This window comes from Vanellus vanellus, assembly GCF_965231255.1.
Source record: "Vanellus vanellus genome assembly, chromosome: 20".
Taxonomy (NCBI): domain Eukaryota; kingdom Metazoa; phylum Chordata; class Aves; order Charadriiformes; family Charadriidae; genus Vanellus; species Vanellus vanellus.
In genome coordinates this window covers 4,230,561-4,249,143 of record NC_138925.1, presented here as the reverse complement: position 1 = coordinate 4,249,143, position 18,583 = coordinate 4,230,561, and the positions used below count along the sequence as shown (strand labels likewise).

At 43.5% G+C, this 18,583-nt stretch overlaps 1 protein-coding gene across 1 annotated transcript; it reads left to right on the top strand.

Moving 5' to 3' along the window:
- The first annotated feature begins 2 nt into the window (after positions 1–2).
- PLOD1 (procollagen-lysine,2-oxoglutarate 5-dioxygenase 1) lies at positions 3–17,153 on the top strand. The gene is made up of 19 exons (XM_082493453.1): positions 3–224; positions 4,826–4,917; positions 5,420–5,556; positions 6,780–6,943; positions 7,449–7,561; positions 9,282–9,345; positions 10,434–10,531; positions 10,865–10,966; positions 11,077–11,208; positions 11,478–11,599; positions 12,181–12,285; positions 12,734–12,859; positions 13,674–13,815; positions 14,352–14,465; positions 14,675–14,740; positions 15,085–15,189; positions 15,599–15,745; positions 16,059–16,184; positions 16,455–17,153. The coding sequence occupies exons 1-19, from the start codon at positions 143–145 to the stop codon at positions 16,608–16,610; spliced, it is 2,193 nt and encodes a 730-aa protein (XP_082349579.1). The 5' UTR covers positions 3–142; the 3' UTR covers positions 16,611–17,153.
- The last annotated feature ends 1,430 nt before the right edge of the window (positions 17,154–18,583 follow it).

Genomic DNA, 18,583 nt, shown 5'->3' with positions numbered 1-18,583 from the left:
GGGCGGGTCTGGTGCGTGGCACAGGCTCCGGCAGCCCCGGAGGTTTCTAGAGCCGCCGTCCGCCGGGTCCCTGCGGCGCTCGGCTCCGTTCCCCGGTCGATATCGGCTCCCGGAGCGGGATCCAGGCGGGGAAGTCGCCTCCATGGTGCCTCCGGCGGTGCTGCTGCCCTGGGCGGTGCTGGCGCTGCTCGGGGCGGAGGGCGGCCGTGCTTCCGAGCAGAAAGGTAAGGGGGGGTCTGCTCCAGGGCAGAGGGTGGGCACCGGCAGCACGGGGAGCTGGTGGCCAGGCTGATGGACGGGCGCATCTGCTGTGGGTGCCACCACTGTCCTTAGCGCCCCGGTCCAGCTCTGAGGCATTGCCCGACTTGAGACTGGTGTCCGCTGCAGAGTCTGAGCCCCTGGGCGGCACCCACAGCCTGCTGCCGACTTTACGGGCTGGCGTGGGTGTCCTCCACACATGCTTTTTGAGCGCCTCAGTTACCAGACAAGTACTCACAGCTCTGAGTTGTGTGAGAGGAGCCTCGGACACCATTTCATCCCAATAAAGTACTCTCAGTCCCTTGAGTTGCATCCCACCTGGGTCAGCCCTTCCTGCCTTTGAACTTACACAATTCGAGAATTGGGTACCAGAGAGCATGTGATCCCAGACTGGCCACACTGTGACCTGAGATCCGGGATGCTCCTGAAATAACGTCAGTCTGTCCCCACATAAACAGTTGGTAGCTGCTCTCAAGAGTAATTGGTAGAACAGTAGGGTATTAGGGCAGCTACAGAATGTCAGACAGGCTGACAAGAGGTTCACATGCTGTCACTCTGCCAAGAAGTTTGGATAATTATCTCTGTCTTCATTAGAGTAGTAGCAATTAAGAGGAGATTTCATCTTGTAATCTAGAATATTTCCCTTCACAATATGTGGTTCTGGTATAATTACCTTTACTATATATATTGCTTAATACAGTTAATGTGCTTTGAGTGTTGGAATGTAAGTTCTTTAGCTATAGTGGCATAACTAAAGCAAAATAATTTCAGCATTTAGGGTAATTGTTAGACAAATATAAGTAAGAAAATAATCTCATTGTGCTATCCTGTCTTCCTTACGCACCCCAAATCTTCCAGGTTTTTAGTAAGGTTTTAAGAGCACACTAGAGGTATAAAATTGGGTGCTGGGAAAAGAGAACGAGGTATTTTGGTTTGGGAGAAGGATTTGGAATTAATCGCTTTCTGAACCCATCACTTCTGGCATGGCTTGAAGAAAAAAAATGCCATACCTTTCCTGTGGCTCTGCTTCCCCAGAGAGAATAATGATACCTAGCTTCTCCCTTGTACATTCTTTTAAATCTGTGCAAAAGCTCTAAGCTCTAAGCACCTGGGGTGTGGGGTCCAGCTAAGCTAAGCTTAGCTCTATCTGTATTTAATTGAATCTTAAAAAAAAACTTTAATGAATGTAGATTTAATACAGAGATTATATTATCCAGTATTAAATTGTACACTGATTTTTTCTGTTTGATTCCCATATTAATGGTATTTTCTTGGACACTATCTTAGCATGAAGTGGCACAGTAAAATTTCCCAAAGCACAGCCTAGGGATAAATTAATTCCTTGTCCTGAAATGCAGCTGCAGCTGTGCTTTCCCTGTAGACTCCCAGCAGAAGTAAATAACTCTAAATTTTTTTGTTACTGAACTCATCTTGTCACTGAGTTTTACTCTTTGTAAAAACTCAGAAATCTACCCGATCATTTCACTGTGACGTTGCTAACAGAGTCCCTGTTCCAGTGCTTTGTGCCTACAGAATCCTTTTAATCAAAAAACCTCACAAAAGTGGTAAATGTTTTCTATTATCATTCTACAGATGGAAAACCAGAGGGATAGCACGATTGGCTCCCTGTTGCGTAGCAGGGCTAACAGTGCAGTCCAGCTCCCCTGGTTCCTAGTCCAGTGATTGCTTCGTTAACCACACTGTGTTCATATTTTGCAACTCTGCCATTATTAAATGTATTTATATGATTTCTAATTGTGAGCATGGCCCAAGGAGTCTCCGGGCCGAGGAGGCCCAGCTTAACAGAATAGGCTACTGTTTCTACGTACAGTCACCGTGAAATGGAAAATAAGGAAGCATAAATTTGCATTTGGAGGTTTTCAGATGCCTGCATGTGGTACTGAAATGAAAAGGGTTTACTGCTCTGTCTCTGGAAATACTTATCAGCTGCGCCAGTGTTCAGCAAAATCTTTGAGAAAGAGAAAAAAGGGTTAAAGGAGGAGTGGAGGCAGCATAGCTCAGCACAAGCTTCTAGTACTGAACGGGAGGAATGTCTCTTGGGACAGAAAACTCTCGCTACTGCAGAGATTTCTCAGAACAGAAACTGAGCTTAATGTCTCTTAGAGTCCTACCCCCACAGACCAGTAATGAGAAGGGAATCTGTAACTTGGAATTCTGCTGGGGAGAGTAGTTTTCTCTGTGCTGGCTTTGCCATGCTCCAGTGGGTTCACACGCTGCACAGTGAAACCATTTCTGTCGTAGAAATAGGACACCGCTTCCTGTTCATCCCTATGAGCCTTTTGCTCTCGCATCTTGTCCAGCAAACTTCTGGCAGTCGTATTAAATGACATATAAACAATTTGTTGCTTTCTTGGGGTGGTGACCTGAAAATTAATGGGTGATTTATTTAATGTGAGATGCCTGAGAACTCAGGTTGAAATAATTGAATAGCAGTCAGGCTCTTTTCTTTCTTTCCTTCTTTTATCATTATCATATGCTTTCTTCTCAGCTTTCAGGTACTGGAATTTGATCTTTGTCTTTACATTCCTCTCTGGCAAGCCCACATTTGCCCCCATCTTCATTGGCAGTATGATCTTTACCTTCTCAGAAACAATGAGCTCAGAACTATCTAATAAAGGTGCCATGGTTTTCTGCATGCCATCATATGGCTAGAAACTTTAATGGCTTTAACATATTATTCCCTGAGGAGATACATATTTTACTCATTTTTTGCACTCTCTGATCGGACAGGACACAAGGAACTGGAGTGTGCTGGAAGAGCTGGATTAGGAATGCACTTCATATGTCTAAAACTCTGCCTTTAAAAACTGCACAAACGCAGGGTTCATATTCTTTTATCAGGCACTTCCTTTGTCTGTCTGTGTGAATGTTTAACAAAGTACAATTAGAGCTGACCTTCTGTTGTCTGTTCTCAATCTCTCCTCTGTTTTTATTCTGATGCAGGTAAAGGATTTTAGGAATTTCCTTGGGAGCATCATCTTTCTTCCTAACTTGGAGTATTACACTTATTTTTTACTTTTGCTGCCTTTGTCAGATCTATCTATGACTCCAGCTCCTAGATCCTTCCTCTCTAAGACCAGACAGAGTATTAGTTTGGGTACACTAAGAAGATGCATCTGGTACATCCATTGAAAAAAAAAATCATTGTTCCAAAAGAAGCCTGCTCAAGCCAAGAAAATGTGCTTTCAGTTTTTCCTGGTATTTTCTGATGTTAAAATCGGATGGCCAGGATTCTCATTTAAGCACTGTCGCCAGAGCCTATACAAATTCCTACTTAAGCAAAAGTGTTAAGACTAAGTATCGCATTTAATCATTACAATGAAGAAACCAGAGCTTCCACATAAAAATCATATTCCAGTGGTACTATAAACTTCTGACAGAGAACTTCAGGATTTAGCTTTGTCATAATTTTAAGGGACTGGAAATGGAAAGGAAGTTTGGGAGGAGAATGTAAATGAAAGTTATGGTAGAATTAAAACCACATTGTATATGTATGAAAAAGTCTGGAAAACACCTCAGGAATGCAGTAGAAAATTGGAACAGCCATTGACAGGGAATAATAACATTCAGCCTAATTTTGGTCTTCCATATACCCAGTCAATGCTGAGTGACAAAAAAGCAACTCTGCGGGGAACAGGAAGCCAATTGCACTAAATGGATCACTTCCAAATGGGCATTTTGTAGTAGTTCTATTTTTTATCTTCAAGTTTAATATCCTTCATACTCTAAGAGAAGAGTGCAGAAAAACACTTAATACATTAAATTTTCTTTTTCTAACTCATAACTCGGCCAATGAAGTTATATCTTTACATGATCTCTCATTTTATACCCAGGACCAAGTTATAGTCTCTGCTGCAAAGAAACAGTCTTGCTTGTGCTGCAATTAGTTTTGGGTTCTTCAATCAAACCCTGAAATTTGAGGGCACCTTTGCTATGTTCTGTCCCCTGTGATAGTTTCTCCAGTAAAACGTTGGCTACATGCATGCTTTCTTTTTTCCCATTTGATGAGTCTTTGATGAGTTGGTGCCAAGAAAATCCAGGTAGCAAATAAATAGGATTTTGAAGATGGTTTTCTTCCTGAGGTTGAAGCTTTGTGGGCAGTGGGAGCACCTACAATGTACATTGTACAGTGTAGAGGTAATTGGGTGAGGTGTAAGCAAGCTGCTTTCTTCTCAGCAGGGTACAGTAGCTCCAGAGCTAGACTATCTCCCTTGCCTGATTTAAAATGAACCTGGACATCTGTCAATGTCATATAGAACAGCCATAACCTGTGTCCATGAACAGCAATGACTGTTTACACAAAAGTTGGGACTTTTGGATTCTATTGCTGGATTCACGATCAACTTAAAGAATGTACTGGTAAAGTCACTTTGCTTCTCGATGGTTGGATTTTGACTTCCCTTTGTCAAATCTGTCAAGTACCTTTAAGACTATTGATCCCTACCTTGGCTCAGTGTCTGATAGTAAATCTTTGTTAGGTATGGAATGGCTGGTCGTGAAAACAACACCAGTTAAATGTGTCTCTTGTGCTTTCTCCTGTGTGCAGAAAACCTGCTGGTTCTTACTGTTGCCACCAAGCAGACTGAGGGATTCCAACGCTTTAGAAGATCAGCCCAATTCTTCAACTACAAAGTCCAGGTGATGGCTAGCAGCCTCAGTGGTGGTTGGTCAAAGAGAATTTTGAAGCGTGGAATGGGGAAGACTTGGCCACAGAGTGATTAAATAAAAGCTCAAGAGAGGACACACATACTCAGCTGGCTGAAAAAAACTGTGACTGGGGCATTTCTGCAGCAGTCTTTTATTCCATGCTGAGTGTTGGCTTGAGATGAGATCCGTAACTCCTGCTCAAGGGAGCCTCATGGCACTTTGCCATTGCAATGCCAAATCACACAGTACAGAGTGTGCTCCTGTTGCTGAGAGTGCTTTGTTACTGTGCTACGTGTTACTCTGACTGTCCATCCCAGAGAATGGTTCAAAGGCTGATGTGTATACGTAGTCCATCTGTCCTGATGCTGGTTTATTTGTTGTGATTTGCACTGGCAGTTATCAGGACTAGTAAGGTGGTGGGTTCTGGTCCTTTCCTGTGAGTCTTGCAGAGCAAGTGACCTGTTCAGTAGACCCTGTGCTTGTCATTCTTTAGGTGCTGGGGCTGGATGAGGAATGGCGGGGTGGAGATGACAAGAAGCCAGCAGGAGGTGGGCAGAAGGTCCGTCTCTTGAAATCAGCTTTGAAGCAATATGCGAATAAGGAAGACTTGATCATCCTTTTCATAGAAAGGTAATGGGTTGGAAAGTATTTGCCATGAACTGAATCATAAGGCTGTTTGGACAGGTTCTTACTAAGAAGAAATTAACTGTGAAGTAGATTGCTTTTGGAAGGTGTGTCCAGACCTCGTACATTCCACCTCCCCTTAATTCTCTGCAGTTGCCTGAGAGTTGTTTGGAACTGCATCCGTGGCAGCTGGGAAGGTCTGACCAGAACAGGCTGATTCCAACTCTTGCATAAAGTTGATAGCACTATACCTGCTTCTGCCAGGGTGGGATTTGGCTGCCTCTATCTGCAGAGAATAAGCAGACAATTTCTTACCAGAATTATTTGTTTTATAAGGTGAGGCAGGCTGCAGTACAATCCTGAGAGCCAAGAATTAGTCTGCCAGAGAAATGTGGAGAGGGAAAAGGATAGTTTGGAGTCTCAGTGTCTTTTCATGTGCCCATTAACAGGGAGGGCTGGGATGCCTGTGTCTGTCTCTAGCTCCCGTGGGAGGGAGATCATCTTTTGCAGCTCTGAGTGTCTACGTGTGGTTAGAGAAGTTGGGAATGATTAATCTCTGCTATGAGCAAATTTTTCACTCACCAAAATGAGTTTGAAGTATGCAAATCCTCTTGCAGAAAATGAAAGTCTCATTCTGAGAATGTCGCCTGGGAATTAATTAGTCAGTTCTACCCAGTACTGAAGAGATGGTGGCTGGAGCGCAGCATCCAGTGACTAGTGTCCAGTGTAGGTTCCTCCTGAAGATTTGCAGGGAGCTCAGGGGAGAGTGGCAGGATGCCAAGAGTTGTAAAAAGTATGACCTATGGGTTTGTTTAATCTAGAAAGGAATGGCAGAGTAATTCTTCCTCCAATAAGTAAAAAGTTGTTACAAACAGTGAGGGCACTAGGGCTTTGCAGTTCCAAATGGAGGAAAAGCAAGAAGAGATCAGCATGTTTTGCAGCTTGGAAGATTTGTTTTTATCATCAGTGAAAACTTTGTAAAAATAAGAATGGGTAAAAGTTGCCCCAAGCCAGTGTGGAATCTTCTGCAGTGCAAAGTAACATCTTCCGTTCTATGAATAAGATTGCACTTTAATTAGCTATAATTATGACGAAAGATGTAATACTGTGAAGCAGAACTAAAAGAAAGGGATTCCTAAAGAATTAGCTGTTTCTACAAACTTTTTGTGCTGACATGTTTTTGTGACTCCGTACTATCCTGTCCCTTTCTTGTCTGTCTTTTACTCTAGCTATGATGTACTCTTTGCTTCGGGCCCCACAGAACTGCTGAAGAAGTTCAAACAAGCCAAGAGCAAGGTGGTCTTCTCAGCAGAGAATTACATCTATCCTGACAGAAAGTTGGAAGCCAAGTACCCTCAGGTGCGAGATGGAAAGCGATTCCTGGGTTCTGGAGGTAAGACGCAGAACCTTCTTTCAACTGAGAACCTCTCTCAGCTTTTTCCTCCTATTAGAAGGCCTTTGGGAGAAGTAGCAAGGGACCAGGTGTGGAAAGCATCTTTACAGAAGATGGTGCAAACTGAAGCCCTGTGCATAACTGGCTGTAATGGAAAGACTAACAATGCTCCTGTCTTTTACCTGCAGGAGGGGACATAGCTATGAATTGCATGTAGAGGATAGGAACCGGCTCCCTGTCCCTTCTCCCTTTTCAGTGAGACTTGTCATTCAGGGTGTGGGTATCTGAGCTTTTCTGATGCTGAAGATTACGGGTTCAATCCTGGTGTCATTCCATGTTGGGAAGTGTGGTCTGTAGATGTTTTGCTGAAAGCCGGTGTATCTCTGCAGCACCGCAGAGTAAAGCAAGACTTTGAAAGAAGTGAGTGTGTGAGTGAGAGAGTGTGGGAGAACATTCCTTTTGTGGTTGTCTGAGTTGCAACATTTCTTCATACATATTCCCACAGGCTTCATAGGTTATGCTCCAAACCTGAAGAAGCTTGTGGAGGATTGGAAAGGGCAGGACGATGACAGTGACCAGCTCTTCTATACGAATATCTTCTTGGATCCAGAAAAAAGAGTAGGTGTAGCTAGATTTTGGGATTGGGAGGAGTTGTCTGAGAAGCATTGCTGCTAATCCTCTCTGCAGTATCGCTGTTGACAGTGAAAGAAGTTAATCACACACATATCGATCCTTAATTACTGCTCTGGCATCCTTACATGAAAAAGGACAGTAGTATGTCTAGTTACCCATTTTTCTTCTGAAAATTTGCCTTCTAGACACTACCCCCTTGTTCTATTATTATCAGTTTTTATCTTTAAGTTTAAAATGTGAATGAGAAGACAAATCTCAAAACAAGTCTTACTGCAAACTCATGCCAGTATCTGCATGTGCTGATGTTTAAAGCTATTGAGTGTGGCAGAACTAACCAGCCTCCTCCCAGGGGATGTGAAACCCAGATTTTAGGCGTATATCCTCCCTGCTGAGTGCAGTGCCAACTTAGAGATATCCAACCTAGCACTAAATTATGTGGTAGGTAAAGGGGCAGATGAGGCCTGAGCAGATTTGAGGTGATGAAAGGGACAAAGGTTCTCAGCCTTGTAGCCACTGTTGTGCCACAGGACAGGTACCATAGGCATCACAGTGGGTAGCCCTGCTGGAACAAAGAGGCTGCCACTGCCTTCAGCAAACACCTCCAGATCCTGGCGGACAAAATCTGCATCAGCCTATGGAGCATGCCAGGTAGCATCATACAGAAGCCTGGAATGGACCCTGGAAGCATCATTGTCGTTCCAGCACCGTGTGGTGTACTGGCTGAATCATCCAGCCCACAGGGTGATTCTGCTTCTGTCGTCCCCGCCCAGTTCTGCATTACACAATGCCACAAATGCATGGGAGCTAAGAAGCCAAACTGTACCAGTGAAGTCAAGAGGAAGCATTAGAAATAGGGAACTGCTTTCAGACTGATTAGAGAAGGAGTTGCACTTTTCTACCAGCAGGGCTGGTAAAAAATTCAGAGCAGCTGTACTTTATTCCTTCCCCAAATTTGAATATGGTCTATGATATTTTAACATGAACAGTTCCTTTAATATTCTCATCTGCAGTTCTGGCCCAATGCCACACAAAGGCTGAGTAATTCCACTGACTTGGCATTCAGACAGTGGATGTTAGCACCCTGCTGTCCTTTCCAGTAATCAATCTTAATAGATGCCTGAAGGGACACTGAACTCTGTTAAGTCAGAGCTGTATTTTAGTCTGACAAAAATCCAGCTGGAGTGGGACTTGCAGCAGGGGATAAAAACAAAGATTGCACGAGCTGGCCTTGCACCCTTACTGTGTTCTGATTTGACAGCAGTACCTGAGGCAACACTTGGGCTAATGCTCGCCCTGTGCATAGAAGGCAAGAAACTATCTTCACAGCAGATGTTTTTGCTATCTTAGCATTCCTGCATATTACATGTGGGTTTTATATGACTGTGCTGCAAGTGTACTTCATTAATATACTGTGTATTATTATTGACATACCCATGGCAGCTTTAAAATGTTTATTTGTGTGGTTTTGCCTAATATAATATGTTTAAATTGTTTTAGAAAATGGCAAATTGTCCCAGATTCAAGTGAAAATGAGGATTAGCTGGGAGTCTTTTAGGCCTCAGATGTTGGAGAGTATGGAAATGATTATAGGAATGTGATATATTACATGTGAGAGACCCAGTAGCTCAGCATAGGGTCTCTCACATCTAAACAACAGATGCCCAGTTGTGTTCTAATTAAGGTTATATATCCCATTCTTTTAAAGGAAAGTATCAACATCAGTCTAGACCAAAGAAGCCGGATCTTCCAGAACCTAAATGGAGCATTAGGTGAGATGGAAGAAGGATGCTCATTTCTTCTTGGAATGCAACTGCATGCTGACACCAGAAATAAAGTTGTGTTGTGGCTGAAGGGATTAAATTTCAGAGATTCCTGTCCCTGCAGTATAAGCCTCTGCCAGAATTCTGGGATTTATTTGCAATTCCACTGTAACCAACTAGGTTCTCATTGCAATTCCCTCTTCACTTGGGGAAATGCAGATCAGGTTTTCCATTTTACACCTCCTTGCTACTTTGATCTCCAAGCATGTCAGATTGCATTAGCTTTGGGGACTAAAGCTGAGAGGGACTTCAGTGCAAGTAATAACACACAACCCTGCCTAGGGCTTGCCTGTTTTTCCGCTTCAAAACTGTCTGGAATGCCGTGGAAGGTGAGATGCAGCCAGATACTGCCTGTGAGCACTCACTGACCATACCAGGCTTCTGACCTGGCCTGCTGATTGATTGATTTTGCTAGTCCTGGCAAAAGTGATTCACTTACTCTCCTAACACTACTGCCTAATAATGTTTTCAGTTTACAGTCTTGCAGCACTCCATCTTTATTCCAGTCAGGTAAAAAATGATAACGGCAGTGTGGTTTTTTGCTCCTGTGCTCATTATAACAATGATAGGCTGGAGCTTGGATCTGTTTGTTGTCTGTTTTCAAAAGATTTTGTGTGGTTGTGTTGAGGAGACATCTTGGATTATCTCTGCCAGGAGGGAGGACTTTTGTCAGGGGTGAAAAAGAGACAGCAGGTGTATAGAATGCTTAGGTGAGAAGGGCCTGAATCCTCCCTGGCCATCAATAGCTGTTCCTCACAGCACACATTAGCATGGCTTCTACCAATTCCCAGTAGAAAGTGTATTTGTCAGCCCAGCAAGCTGCACTCTGTCCAACTTCCCAGCCATCCTCCTGTTACTTCACAGGATCATTCTGAACAGTTTTTCTCCTTTCTGGATATGGTCTGTAGCCCTTAAACTACTTGTGCATGGTTATCCACGTCCATGCTTTCGGCTGTTGTTCAGTAGAAATGAGGCATTGTGCTGCTAATTATTATAAAAGCCTTCCTCTGATAACATGATGGCAATATAATTTTCAGATGAGGTAGTTCTGAAGTTTGAAAACTCGCGAGTGAGAGCAAGAAACTTGCTATATGATACTCTGCCTGTGGTGATTCATGGAAATGGACCCACCAAGGTAAGTGGGTGTCCTGAAGGAAAGATTTGATATGTATTTGTTGCAAAGTGACTCTTGAGGCTTGAGTGTATCAGGTTACTGTCTTCCCATATGATGACTTTCCCTCTGTACATTTACATTTGAGAAACAATAAGTGGTCCAGGTCCGTAGCAGCAAAATGAGCCTGATTCAAAGACTGGCATGTAATTAGACCCTCAGCCTATCATGCTTTTCAAATTCTTTAGTCTAAGAAGAAGGTAAACGAAGTTCTGATGAGACGTGATCTTACACTGGGGGTGGGTGCAAAGAAATTCATGTCCTGTGTTGCATAACATGGCAAATTGTCTTTTGCAGCTGCAGCTGAACTACCTGGGAAACTACATTCCTCAAATATGGACATTTGAGACTGGCTGCACTGTCTGTGATGAAGGTCTGCGAAGCCTTACAGGGTTTAAGGTAAGACTGATGTCTATTTAAAGCTCTCAAGACAAGTCTTACAGTTACAATGGGATCTTACATGTCTGATGTGGTATATGAGCCACCACTTTTCTTCTCGCTGAATGTAGGATGAGGCATTGCCAATGATTCTGATTGGCATTTTCATCGAGCAGCCCACCCCATTCCTCTCCCAGTTTTTCTTGAGGCTTCGTAACCTTCATTACCCAAAGCAACGAATCCAGCTCTTCATTCACAACCATGTAAGTAAAGTTGGCCTGTGATTGTCTTAGCAAATGTGGGGAAAATATATACCTCCTGCTGTACTGTAGGCACCTTTGCAACCTTTGACTAGACTTCCAGGCTCTGTAATCCCAGTACTTATCTGCAATGGCACCTATAAGATAGCTCCATCCAGCTGTAAAGACGTGGAAGTGGGAGGAACTATTGCTCATTAGGTTTGGCATTTTGAAGAACAGGAGGCTGAGCAGCCTGGGATGAGCCCATCTCATCTGTTTTTCCTTTGGCATAGGAGCAACATCACTTGATGCAGGTGGACTCTTTTGTTAAAGAGCATGGCAAAGAATATCTTGCTGTCAAAGTGATTGGACCAGATGATGAGGTGGAGAATGCTGAGGCGCGTAACTTGGGCATGTAAGTGAAGAGGCCATACATTATGGCTAGCAGAGTCAGCCTGTGTCCAAACTAAAGCAGTCCAGTGTTTCTGAGTATCATCACTATCAAATGGATGCTTCTTTCAGTCACCCTTCTCTTTCAATTTTCCTCACATTAGCTCCCCAAGCCCATTATATATTGGAAAAAAATCAGCACCGACACCAGCTCCATTTCTCCAATTTCAGAAACCAAATTCTTACTGGTCCTGGTAGTAGAACTAAGAGCTAGTGGCAGAATATCTTCCTGTCTGTGATCAGCAGGTGTGAGTTTGAGCTCAGGTCTTGATTTTGGCCAACCATAAATGAGAACGTCTTCAGTTTGTGCTGGTGAAAGAGTTTGCTAAATGTTGATTTTGGCTGTGTCTCACTGTCTGCTATTGGATACTGAATCTGATGTGCTTGTACTATGGGAGCCCTATGGGTTGCTACATTAAACTGAACTTCTCTGAGCACCCAAAAGACCTTTAGTCTACAAGGTGAGGGAATTCCTCATGTTCTGTCCCTTGTCTTGGTCTGTTCTAGGAGGGCTTTGATGTGACTTTTCTTGTTCTCTGACTATAGGGATTTGTGCAGAAAGGATCCTGACTGTGACTATTACTTTAGCCTGGATGCTGAGATAGTTCTGAAGAACACAGAGGCTCTAAGGATCCTGATCGAACAGAACAAGTGAGTTCTTTGGCCTGAGCAATCCTTACTTGTCATCTTTCACATAAGGAATACAGTGAGCTCTTTTATCATTGAAATGTGTAAGCCACTAGGAGAACTGTGTCAGAGATGGAATGTTAGACAAACACCTGTTATTTGGCCTTTTTTTACTGTAGTTTTAATCCCTGGATTTTAGGTAGTGGATGTAAATCATCCCTAGTTTTGTCTTTATATAGTTGCTAGAAAAATCGGATTCTAAGAGACTTGCTGCAGGGTGCAATTAGATAGGAGATTGTGCCCATATTTGCCCTTTCTTATGTGGAATTTTATTCCAACAAAGTTAACCGAAGCAGCAACTCTGTAAGTGAGGGAGAATCTAACTCTTATGGTCCTGTGGTTTGTAAATCTTTTCCTTTTCTTCCTGTGGTAACATCCCATTCTGCAATTATTTTTTCTTTTTTGCTCATAGGCTGGTGATTGCCCCACTCGTAAGCCGTCATGAGAAGTTGTGGTCAAATTTCTGGGGAGCACTGAGCCCTGATGGATACTATGCCCGCTCAGAAGATTATGTGGATATTGTTCAAAGGCGGAGGGTGTGAGTATGCAAAGAGAGTTTCTTACTGATATAATTCCTTAAATGTAAAGCTTGCTGCAGCACATTATTGTCAAAACAGCTAATGTCAAATTACCAGAGAGCACAACTGTCTGTGTGTATAGAAAAGGAAAAGAAGTCTGTACTCCCATTTGGGAGCTGCTCTATGTTCTCCCCTGAGCCGAGACCATCTCATACTGTGGACAGATTTTCTTATGATTAGAGCAAGGGTTTAAAAGTCCTGACTCTGCTGAAATCACTTCATCTTACTCATGTCATGTTTTCCCACCTGTGAATTATAGTTAGTGTGATCCTTAAAATCCTGTAAAGTGCTGTTCAATCTTTATCAGATTGTTTTCATAAAATACCAAGGCAATCCTTGAATGGAAGATTCACAAAATATAATTGTTGGTTCATTCATATTCTTGAGAGGCTCATTTTTTTTTTTTTTTTAGGCCGTTATGTGTGTGATAAATCTGGAAATCAGCTTATGCACTTTTGGCTGGTTCGGTTTTTTTAAATCAGTGGAAAAAAACTATGTTGATCTCTCTGGGAAGAGATTCAAGCCATTAATTACGTCCCTAGCAAAAACACACAGTAGCAATTAATTGCTTTCACAGTGGACTAGGATCTGGGCAAAATAAGTGCTTTTTCCTGGCGTGACAATTCCTGTTGGTACGGTTTCTCCCTACTGTTCTGAGTTGGCTCATTTAGGTAGGCCTGGCTGATACTGCAGTGCTACCTGCCATCCTGTCAAGTCCAGCACTTTTTGTCTTAGTGGTATTTCAAGTCTTACTCTTCTACCCCTGTGTTTCAGAGGGCTTTGGAATGTTCCCTACATCAGCAGCGTTTACATGGTTAAAGCCAAGGCTCTGCGATCGGAGCTTGACCAGGGAGATCTGTTCCACAGTGGCAAACTGGATGCTGACATGGCTTTCTGCCACAACGTTCGGAATCAGGTCAGTCGAGGAAAGAGAGGCTGGCAGGGGAGAACTGCATGCCAGGGTGGAGGTGACGAGATTAAGTAGTTTCAAGGCATTCAGCTCTGTTGGGGCATGGGACAGGATGAACTGGCATGATTCAATACTGTGCAGGCTTGGAACAGTGTGGGATTTCTAACTTGCTGTGAAACCACACGGAGCCAAGGATCACCAAATGTGGATACCATTTTTGGTTTTGGGAGTATTCAGGGCTGTTCTAAATGGGGTTGACAGGGTAAGAAGGAAGAACCAAATCTCACAGCAGCTGCTCTGCTCTGCCTCCAACCCTGGCTGACAAAAGGCACAGAATTACTATCTCGGGCTATAACCTTTCAAAGTTCCTCGTACCCAGGGTGGAAATTAAACTGAAGGCCCACAGGAGAAAGAATGGGTAAATGAACAGCTTGGGCAGAGCCGTCATCACTGTGGAACTGTCCAGTGCTTGTATTTCATAGTGGCTCGCAGAAATGTGAGGCCTGGAAACAAAGCTTGGTTGTTTCCCTTCTGTCCTGCAGGGAGTCTTTATGTACCTGACAAATCGGCATCAGTTTGGACACATACTGTCCCTGGAGAATTATCAGACAACTCACCTCCACAATGACCTCTGGCAAATATTCAGCAATCCTGAGGTGAGTTAACCTGCATGCTCAGCAGGCGTAGCAATGTGGCATGTGAAGATTTGATGACAAGCTCCACCAATATGGAAGGGTGTTTATGTGATTCATAACATCTGGATCTTCAAAGCCTGTGAAATACTGCTGCGTGAGTGCCTGGCCTTGCACTGCCTCTGTAACCAGGCTCCACAGAAATGACTGGTTTGCTTATCTTTTAACTGCAGGACTGGAGAGAAAAGTACATCCATGAAAACTACACAGCAGCTCTGAAAGGGAAATTGGTAGAAATGGTAAGAAAACATTGCTCTTATCCAACAGAATAGGAGATTGGCATCACAACAATCACTATTGTTAGTCTCAAGAATAAGCAGTTCAGCACGACCTCGTAGTCTTTCAAATCCAGAGGAAACACGACCTTGAAAGTATTTTTAGAGCCAAATCATTCTTCTAGAAGTACATCTCCAGCTTTCTTCAGTGGAAGCGGGGCACATATATTGGAAGACAAATTTCTGTCCCTGATATTTTAGTTATTTTCCACTTAAAGTGACTCAATCTACAGTCACTTTAGTCTGGTTCCTTTTGCCTCAAGCACCTGTCCTTGTTTCTGCTATTCTCACCTGTCTACTTTCTGCAGCCCTGCCCGGATGTTTACTGGTTCCCCATATTTACTGACACTGCCTGTGATGAGCTGGTGGAAGAAATGGAACATTATGGCCAGTGGTCCACAGGTGACAACACGGTAAGAAAAAGAAGGAGCTTTTTGATTTCTAGGTCATACCATTATTAATTAATATTATATTTGATGGCAGCAGTGCCTCCTGTAGGAAGTCATTAGATCCCACAGCTAAACCAGGGAACTGGAGGCACTCTAATTTTGTTCCTAATTAACTTTGTGATTTTGCCCTTGTTCTTAAATGTGAATTAATTTTTCTGAGTTCTCTTTAGTGTTCTCTGAAGCTACAGTGTTCAGCCTTCAGATGGTGATATTGTTTACCTTATGGTTTAATTATTGTTTGAAATGAGTTTTCCATCCTGGAAATTCTGATAAATAAACATCATATTTATTTGTAGTTACCAGAAACAAGTGCTTCTCATTTCTGAAGTCCAAGGTTCTCATCCTCATGGGTATTTTCATGATTCTATTTCAGGACAGCAGAATACAAGGAGGATATGAGAACGTTCCAACTATTGACATACACATGAACCAAATTGGCTTTGAAAGAGAATGGTACAAGTTTCTTCTGGAATATATTGCACCCATTACAGAGAAACTGTACCCAGGTTACTATACCAAGGTATGTACACCTTATCATCAAAACTTGTGGTCAGCTCAGCACCTCCTCCAGTTGCAACTTTGTAAAAAGACTGCTAGAATCATCTAGCAATATGCATACTATTTCCCAGTATGGAGAAACAGGCCCTGGAGTACGGCATAATTATATGCATCAGGAAATACACAGTTTCCTAATGACATTTTCCTGCCTTATTGTTGCCTTTCTCTGTTAGCAGTGGGATGCAATTTAAATATTATGCTCTGCTCTGCAGCTCAGTAGCCATGGACTACTATAGCCCTGTAACAGATACGTACTTTGTTCTTCTCCCCTGCAGACTCAGTTTGAGCTAGCTTTTGTAGTTCGCTACAAACCTGATGAGCAGCCCTCTTTAATGCCCCATCATGACGCTTCCACCTTTACCATTAACATTGCTTTGAACCGAGTTGGAATAGACTATGAGGTAAGTGTGTGCCAGTGTGTCAAGAATGCAGTACAGCCTCTTGAGCAGTCCAGGCAGCTGAAAACCCTTTCCTTATCCATATCTGGCTCTGCACACTAAGGATTGCAATTAATGACTGGGCTAGGGTGGAAGATTTTTTAATGTGTCAGAACACAGGAGATTCCCCAAGCACCTTCTCACACTTCCAGAAGGGCTGCCAGGAGAAGGCAGAGACCCTTTCCCTGAGGTGTTTTTACCAAGCTGATGTGTGTCTTATTTTGTTTCCATCAGGGAGGAGGCTGCCGGTTCCTGCGCTACAATTGCTCCATTCGAGCACCACGGAAAGGGTGGACCCTTATGCATCCAGGACGCCTGACTCACTATCATGAAGGTCTTCCAACCACCAAAGGAACCCGTTATATTGCAGTGTCCTTTCTTGACCCCTAGAGCCATGCTTCACAGGAAGGACCTTTCCCTGGCCCTGCTCACTGCTGACTTTGAGTGGAAACAGGGAATGCTACTGAGAGTTTCTAAGGCATTGATCAAAGCAATTTGGACATAAATTTTTAACAATATTTTAAGACGCCACTACTGGAAGATCTCCCTCTCTTGATACTGCAGGTAATATCTAGGGATATTGCTGTAGAATTTAGAAGGAGATTTTGTGCCTTCATTTTTGATTCTGCTCCTCATCCACTGTTTCTTGGAAATGCGATTTACTTGAACCATCACTGATTGGTTGGCTTTACAAAAATGTTTTCTTGGACTGGAAATCCAGCTTTTTGGAGGCAAGTCGCAAGCTCTCTCCAAGTAGCTGGAAGCCCATTTTCATCCACAGCATATATGGGACTGGACAATAATTCCTGAGTACTATTCCAAATACAAACCAATCAGGGAGCTGGCTCTAAGAGTCATAACAGTTAAATGTCATACCAGATGAAACTCGTTAATTAAGAGGCTGAAGATCATCTGATTCCTTACCTCTTTGCAGTCCTTGGAAGCATATCGCAAAGTTCAAAGCAGCAGCAGTGGCTATGTAGGTGCTTGTGGTTAGCTAAAGGAAGGTCCGTTAATGATACTTTACCTCTGGGATTAGACTGTAAGAGATAAAAAGTAACCTATCTTCTGTTACTGCAGCAAAAAGGAGCATGTATACCTAGACAGATTCAGAGCATGTCAGTATGTGTAGATAAAATCTAAGAAAGGGAAGGCTGTGAACAACTGAATGAGTCAGGAAGGCTTCACTGCTCAATCATCTCAGGTCTATCGCATGTTAAAATTGTCAAAAGCTCTAATCAATCTCTGGATAACAAACCAGAGATCCCAGTGGTCTTTAGTGGCCTCATTCCAGTTCTCTGTGATTGTTTTGATAATTTTCTTTGCATCTAACTTGAATAGGCCATCAAAGAACTGTTCTCTGGTACTTAGAGGAAATCATTATTCAGTGTTTCTATTATTTGAGATTCCAAACCAAAACACTCCACTGCAGACACTTCTCCAGGGGGGCTGAGGCTGATAGAAATGAGTGGTTGGTAAGTGCTGAGAGATTGTGGTGAGGTGGTAGTTATAAAAATCTGTCTCGACTAGAGACCCATGGTTAGAGAGAGAAGGGGGAGAAACCTTTTCTGCTGTTGCCTGTGAGATACCTGCTCTGCTTGTCAGACACCGTGATGCTCTGGGTCTGCCAGACTGGCATGTTTCACATCATGATTGACCTTAGAAACAAAATCTTCCTTTTCATTCTCTGTGTCTCCAGCTTTGGCTGTCTAATTGTCAGGTGTAGAGCCCCTTCATCTGGAGTGGGTCGCGTTAATACAGGCAGAATAGCTTTAGACATGTAAATTCTGGCAGAGAACTCGGTACAATTTGGATGGACCTGAGGAAGGCAACATTGACCTTTTTCGGCTGCTTTCCATGTGCTTTTTAGGTCTATTTCGAGGCTACACGCTCACAGGTGCCTGAGGGAGAAAAAGCCAGGCAAGGACAATTCAGTCTGAAAAGTAAAACAATAATAAATCTTGTTAGATGAAACCCAGAACTATCTGTTACCAAATGAAGGGACTCGATAGGCCAATTGTTGAGAAGATGTTGAAAAGGTGTATGTATTTATTCAGCGGGGTTTTTTTTCTTCACATATTTTGTTGTGTCTCTCCTCTGCCCGGTGCGGTGATTGTAATTAATGAGTCTGTCGCGGGAGACTCGCATTAAACCCTTACCCCACGAAGACGCCGTCGGTGGGTTTGATTCCGGTGGGGGGGGAGGAGGCCGGGGGAGGCCGCGGCAGCCTCAGCCTACCGCTCCCATGGTGCCCCGCGGAGGGCCCGCCCGTCGCGCCACCATTACGTCTGCCGCCCGGCGCTTGCCGGGTGACGGTGCCCCGGAGGTAACATGGCGGCCTCACGGGAGCGGCGGTGAAGGTG

Excerpts from the sequence above, each read along its gene's own strand:
- PLOD1 (XM_082493453.1), top strand. The coding sequence starts at position 143 with ATGGTGCCTCCGGCGGTGCTGCTGCCCTGGGCGGTGCTGGCGCTGCTC. Across the intron at positions 5,557-6,779 it reads ATCATCCTTTTCATAGAAAG|CTATGATGTACTCTTTGCTT; the intron begins GTAATGGGTTGG and ends CTTTTACTCTAG. Across the intron at positions 15,746-16,058 it reads ACCCAGGTTACTATACCAAG|ACTCAGTTTGAGCTAGCTTT; the intron begins GTATGTACACCT and ends TCTCCCCTGCAG.